The following is a 7,377-nucleotide window of genomic DNA, read 5'->3' as shown; positions in this document are numbered from 1 at the left end:
ACCAGCCTTCAGGAGTGCCAATATTGAGTGTTCAAAGATCAACGCCATAACAGAAACTATTCATTTACATTCATTTAAACACATAATAATCATGTACATTTTCCTTAAAATGTTGCAAGATTCATCTAGCGTATGTATATGCATAATTTCATAATGCATAGGCGGATCCAGAGGGGTGTGTGTGTGCGCGCACCCAACCCCCCACCCCCCTTTTTGCCCTGAAAGTTTATTAAATGACCATTGAAACTCTCGTGAAAATGAAGTGTGCACCCCTCCTTTCTATTGAGAATGTGTGCATCCCCTCTTTCTCATAAAGCTGTATCCGGCCCTGAATGAATGTAAATAATGAAACTTAATCTGAAAAGTCAGCATCTAATTAAGTTAACTGTTTAAAGAGTTATTGATATGAAAATAATACAGCACTCTCTCGTCACTACGTTTTGAGACGTTTTTACAAACATTGAAATGCGTCTCCTCGGCACTGTACAGATCACAAGAAGATATGTCCCAGGGAAATAGCCAGCATAGCAAATGCATTGGGTTGTTTGCCCCTCGAGAAGAAATTGATCTTTGTCCAACACGGCAAACAGTCAATCTACAGGTAAGGCGGGTTATGGTTGGCTGCTTTAACATTCCTACACCCCCGGCTGTCACTAGTCGACTCGTCCATCGTTTGTTCACCACGGGATATTAGCCAAACGGTCGCAAGCAACCCTCGTGGGATGTAAGATTGTCAGTCCGGGACAAAGACAACCTTGTCTATTGGGGTCTTTACCACAACATGTCTGGTTTCACGTTGCTCGGACCAGTTACTTAGGAAACTGCTCAACATGCCGCGCTTTTAATATACCTGGGCCAGGTAAGATCAGAACTAGTCGTCTGCCCGGCTTGAGGTTATTTTTAGCGAATATATCGTATAGTGATATAGGTGAGTGAGTTGTAACGCTTGTTATTTATTTTTCAGGTTCGGATGTAAAGTCGTTTGTGATTATTCTATTGCCGATTGTCGTCTGCTGTTCAGACGTCGTCCAACATGGCTATGCAAGGAGACGAGGCGTCGATTGAAAGAGGTTACCGAAGATTGTCTTCTCTCTTCCTTCGGCCTGGAATCGATCAGCAAAAATGTCAACGTTGTAAATCGACTGTTTATCAACAAGAACGTCTCGGTCCCGTTCACGACGTCGTGTTTCATAAAACGTGTTTCAAATGTATAACTTGTGGACAGTTTCTTACTTTGAAAAACTACTGGTCAAATCAGGTAGACCCGGAGGACAGGGAAATATACTGCAATAGCCATGTACCGAGAATCGGTGGGGCAAGAATTGACAAGGAAGCGCTCGGAATTAAAAGCGCTATGTCTGTCCAGCAACATTTCAAGAGAAGTGCAGATTCTAAAACGTCAGAAAAACGGATACCAGACAATATCCCTCAAGTAGGGGCAGACGCGTTGATGATTCAAAGGGCTCTCAAAGCCCCCAAAACCAACCAGTACGGTCAAGAAGGAAATGTACCTGCCTCAAGTCTTGATATCGATGCCTGGGGAATAAAAGATGCCATGGACGCACAAGTTCTACAAAAACGATATCAGAGAAAGTTGGATAAACATCACTTCCCTCCACATATCGTAAGTTTTTCATTTCAATCGTTGAATATTACCTTGAGACTGAAGCCATTCTCTCTGTTTACGGCGAATGGGAATTATCAATTTCTGCACGACAACGTTATGTTGACTTTCCCCGCCCTCGGTATATTTGCCAAAATTACTTCCCCCTTTTTTCACCACTAGACCGTCGTCTCAATGAAAGACGAAATGTGTATTTGACCCGAAAAATCCTTGAGAGAAATTCTTTCAGCTGATCATACAATGCTTCCAAATTGATGGGGATAATTTTTAAACATGATTTTTAATTCCTTTGGTTAAAAATTTGTTTCGTCTGGGATAGAATTCTGTCAACAGCAGACCGTGTTTATCCCTGTTACTTCTGTGATTATACCCCGGATTAGAACATATTGAAACCGATTTGTAACAACCCCCAGGCGTTGTAATTACGGTGTATGTTCATGTTCCTTCAGGCATGTCGGACTGTTAGCAAACAGAACCCTGTCAGAAACTCCTGCAGAAAATCTGCTACCCTTGTGAAAATATAACATTGTTTTCTATCCATTATTATGGGAAGACTGCGGCTGACAGTCCAGACACGGTTCAGCGAAACCCGTAAACCATTTGTAAAACCACCTTTATCTTGATTATTGCCGACTTGCTCTTATCGATGACCTAATAAAATTAAGTAGTCACATTTTATGTCATTTAACTCGTTCACACTATTCACGGTATGAGTCAGAGCAAAGTCTCGTCTTGTATGTCAACTATAAGAAAACAGCCGTAAAGTACGCGGACTTTTATTATCCAAGACATCAATTATTTTTATACCACAGCGTATGACAACCAGTTTTGTAAAGATCACCACAGATAGGATTTCTGTAAATATATAGGTATACACATCGCATCTATCTATGCTCCATCTTGTCACAGAAGTAGTGCTTGTCCTCCATTCTCTACAGATGTAGTAGAATCCAGTAGAGGTCTTAGATTACTTTAGGGCATTTGAGCTGCTACAACTCCTGGCGACAGATGGCTGCAGCATTTCCTTATATCAATTATTAATTACAGGTGGCCTAATAACAAACGTCAATCAATCAGCATTTCCCACCCCAAATGCAGCCCGCCCAGGTGTGCACTGAATGTAATACGACAATAGTCATTTCCACCACATAACCCCGTGGTACAGTGACGAACTTTACTAGGTAGTCTTCAGTCGTTTCATGAATGGAAGTAAGGCAACATTCCATAACAGAGTCCTTAACACAACACGAACGCAGGTCCTAAGTACCTGAGACATTCGGTCTATTCTTACAGTTGTCGGGGTAAAGACGGGAACAATTCCTCATTTCCAACGCTCGTTACCAGGTCGTACTGCGTTGGATATGGCAACAGTTGGAGGATAAATCGAACACCATCAATCGTCATTCATTCATTCCAAATGTGCTCTATTCCTAATGATTATATAATAAATCTGTTGTAACGGATATCATTTCAAACAGTCCTTGCTTACTACAACACATCGTTCTGATAATTCTACAGTGACATGACAGTTAAATTCCGGCTGTTGTTTGTGGGGTACATCAAGGATATATTTTGATACCTTCTTTCTTAAGCCTTACAATACATGACTTCAGAAATGCATACACTCGCCACATTCCGACTGAAATATACAAATGTTTGCTTCATGTAACCCCGGCTGTGTGACTGGATAGTTGAATTAAGAGCAGTGTGAGACTCATTCACCCTGATGTATGTTTCAAATGAATGCAGTGTAAAAAGGGGTAATCTAACCAGATTGTTTTACAGGTTGTAAATTACACTGTCATGTGGTATCCAGCTTCAAGAAGCACTTCATGCAAATTAGTGTTTCAGTGGGCAATACGTGTTTTCTTTACAGTACAGGACACGGGCACATTCCTCGATAGGTGGGGCGATGGGGTAGTTTAGTGGTTAAAGCGTTAGTTCGTCACGAAGAAGACACGGGTTCCATCCCCACATGGGTACAATATGTGAAGCCCATCTCTGAAGCCCATCTCTCCCCGTCGTGATATTCCTGGAAGATAGGCGCGACTTATCCTTCGCTGTATATATGTTTTTATTTATTTGGAATTGATACTCTTTTGAACCAGCCCGCATGGAAACCCCCTCGATTAAGTCATCTGGTATTTTTAAATCTCTAATTCATGGTTAATGTATTCACTCTTGTCGAAATCCACACAAAAGTAGTGAAAGGGGAACGCGCATGTGGTATGAATCGCATTGACCCATTTTTCTTTTTTTTTCTCTCTCGCATAGTTCAGTTTGAAATTGGTCTAAATATGTCACGAATTTATCAAAGATCGTAATGGCTTACTTTTTATAAAGACAACACGACGTCTGCGTGAAATGATGTCATTATTGAAAACAGCCTCCGGGTTTTTCTGAATGACACAGGATGCTGTCAGTTGCGTCGCCACGCTGTACACGCATGATCGATTTACAATGGATGAGGGGGTTGAGAATGCCTTTCAATTTCGGCTCGCCTGATGTACCTGACGTGAAGTCATGCAATCAAGGGATTGTGCGGCAGGTACATGTTTTATGTAGAGATCGATCAATTAAAACTGTTACAAGGCAATCCGGTAGATCATGAATCAACGCATTGTAAAGATATAATTTGAATGTTCAACAGAGTTGTCACAATCCAGGTGAGATCACGTGATGGGCCTATGCCGCTGTGTAATTATCTCCAAATGTAATAATCATACACTCCACGCTCGTCGCTGTTTCTTATCTACCAAATATGTTAAGCGTACATTCCACGATACTGATGCTTCCCACCCGTGATACACACCCTTAGCGTTAGTAAGGCGTGCAATCTTCCAATATAATGTATACCCTAGTTATACCTCTACATCTCGCTGTTGCATTCAATCTACTACAATGTAGGTGAAACTATACCTGCACACCTGATACCTTCTGTTTGTAGATTTGACACCCCTACACCAGAGGTTTCATACCCTCTGCTTGTAGATTGAACACACATACGCACGCACATACGAACGCACACACATGCACACACCTCCCCCAACAAGAGAGATACCCCACTGGTACAGTATGTAACATTTGGCCCCTAAGGGATTGGGAAACTGCTTTAACCTTGTCGACCATATCATACACTTAATAATATATGAATTAAATAACATGCTCTCAGTTGCTTTGAACACAGATTTTCTTGTGGTGATGTAAAAACTGTTTGATGGTTTGATAGTTCCTAAGCGGCTCGATGAAGGTCTGCCTTCCTGATCTGATAACGAGACCACACACTTAATACAGTGACTCCATTAGGCAGCGATTGAAATCGACAGACAGATCCATATACAAAGAATGAACGGCCTAGTGATATGTACTTATGTTTCATGATAGACGATTGAAATCGACAGACAGATCCGTATGCAATGAATGCACGGCCTAGTGATATGTACTTATGTTTTATGATAGATATATTTTGACTTGCATCGTAGTTGACTCAACTTGGACCTTCTCCTCGTAGGAATGCAGTAGAACAGGGCATTTGTTTACGAATGTGTAAAAATAGTTGCCCTGCATTTTCACTAAATTGGTGGTACTTTTGAGTGTTAGATAACGAGACAGCCCCGATGTTCAATTTCAATACCTCGTTGTGTAAGCGCTAATATTTCTTTTCTTGTATTTTTAATACCCACTCGATACGGGAGAGTTTGTTTCAATCATTGTGACAGAGTGCGTGTCCTTGTGGTTAAGGCGTTCGCTCGTCACGGTGAAGACCCGGCTTCTCTTCCCCACATGGGTACAATGTGTGAAGCCCATTTCTGGTGTCCCCCACCGTGATATTGCTGGAATATTGCTAAAGCGGCGTCCAACTAAACTCACTCAAACTGCTTCAGGGATAATACAACGAGGCACATGCGTCAGTTGAAGTCTCACTCCTTGTTTTGACGGAGGGCCGGTTACTATAGATGCAGGCCAGCTCGGGAAAGGATGGTGTTATTGCTGTCTTTAAACTGTGGTCCACAGGTGACCGGTTTGACTTGTACTGGTGACCACGTACATGGGAGAATCGGATGTTACACTTGTTAGACGCGTGAAGTCAGATGTTAACACACGTGTGTTACATGCCCGAGAAAGACCGCCTCCGTGGTGTAGTGGTTAGAGCGTCCGCCCGGAGAGCGGAAGGTCGCGGGTTCGATCCCCGACCGCGTCATACCAAAAGACGTTAACATATGGTACTTGTTGGTCCCTGCCTGGCGCTCGGCATTAATGGGTACAACACGGACTGGTCGGCTCGGAGTCAGTATAATGTGTCTGAGTGGGGTATTCATGCTTCACTGCGGCACGGTATCTCAGTGGGCTAGCACTAATAAACCAGCTTCAGTCTGGGCTAGTACAAGCAGCCGCACATACACATACACACGCATGCACGTCGTCATATGAGCGAAATATTCTCAAGCACGACGTAAAACCCAATTTCACCTCACCTCATATAGAGGTGAAACATGTGAGTTTTGCGTCATACTTTACACCCCTATTTTTCATTGTCAGCATCAGAATTTATCCAGGGAAATAGAGCATTTACAGTAGCTTTGTCTTCTAACAATGCCAAATGACGAGGCGCAGTGAACACTATCGTCATTAGCTGATCCACTGAAGTCAAATTTGTTAAATTATCTCCATCATATCTAATATATCACTCACTGGCAGGTTACAGATAGACACCTGGGTAGTACCCGAAACATGACGGTTTGTTGTAGATACTGAGTGTAGGCTCATTTAACATGCCACTTGTTTGATGACATTTATTCACCCATATATACCATATACTACATTTGGCAATTCAAACAAGGTTTTTCTAATAGGTAATTAGGGCATTGTGTGGTTTAGATTGGTGAACCTTCATCACGATGAAGGCAAGAGATCTAGGCTACTTGTTATATAACACATTAATATACTATTCACAGAGAACCCAGGCGGGATGGATCTCCAGCTGGTTTTGTAGTGTGTAGTAGTCATTGGCTTAGACTAACGCTTAGTCTCTGAATATATATCATTTTGATAGTAACAAACAAGCCCATTAAAATTGAAAAGGAGCCCCAGGGAGACCAGAGATTCAGAACCCGAACCTGAGGCAATCTAGACTTGCTTTATTTAGGGCTTCAGCACTGCGGATAGGGCTTGGCAGTAGGGAAATAATGTGGTTCAGGGACTGTGAGACAGACTATCATTGGCTGTGTGACGGGCCTGTTTATGACTGCATGACTTCTCTGTGCATCTACACATGGGTGCAGAGCGTCTCTACAAGTAACTGGCGTTTAATTACCTACATCTTCCATACATATGTCAAGCGGCCGTCAACATGAAATGTGTGTCATTGGGCTGACATCGATATATTGCGCACTTGTTCATTTACACAATCACTGAAATAAACCAAGCGATTAAACCGTGTAACCGCCACTACCATAAAGATTCTTGTCGAACCTTCCTATGTTTATTTTGAAATTTTTCAGAAATTTTAAAAGTCGTATTTTGTGATTAAGTTTGATAAGCAAAATAACTTAGATGTGATGTTGGTTGTTCGGGCTCAGCAGACATGTATCCATGTGTTTTTCTCACCTCTGGTAAACTACATCTTTAGAACATACACTACAACAATAGTATTACGGATAAGCTGCACGTGTAGCAGTGTCATGAACCTCTGAGGGTGGTTCATTTCACACAACTCTACATTGTACAGGGACGTGTCTCATTCAGATAGGTGT

At 42.1% G+C, this 7,377-nt stretch overlaps 1 protein-coding gene across 1 annotated transcript in view; it reads left to right on the top strand.

Annotated features, from left to right (window-relative positions):
- The first annotated feature begins 670 nt into the window (after positions 1-670).
- LOC124258512 (hillarin-like) overlaps positions 671-7,377 on the top strand; it is a 55,045-nt gene continuing 48,338 nt past the window's right edge. Inside the window, exons 1-2 of the mRNA XM_046692583.1 lie at positions 671-859; positions 965-1,624. Of these exons, the coding sequence (XP_046548539.1) occupies positions 1,034-1,624 (591 nt within the window). The 5' untranslated portion in view covers positions 671-859; positions 965-1,033. The remainder of the gene's footprint in view (positions 860-964; positions 1,625-7,377) is intronic.

The sequence above is a fragment of the Haliotis rubra genome, unplaced genomic scaffold (assembly GCF_003918875.1).
Source record: "Haliotis rubra isolate DU_JTF1 unplaced genomic scaffold, ASM391887v1 Scf696, whole genome shotgun sequence".
Classification (NCBI taxonomy): Eukaryota; Metazoa; Mollusca; class Gastropoda; order Lepetellida; family Haliotidae; genus Haliotis; species Haliotis rubra.
The sequence above is the reverse complement of the archived record's forward strand: the minus strand, read 5'-3'. Positions and strand labels throughout refer to the sequence as shown.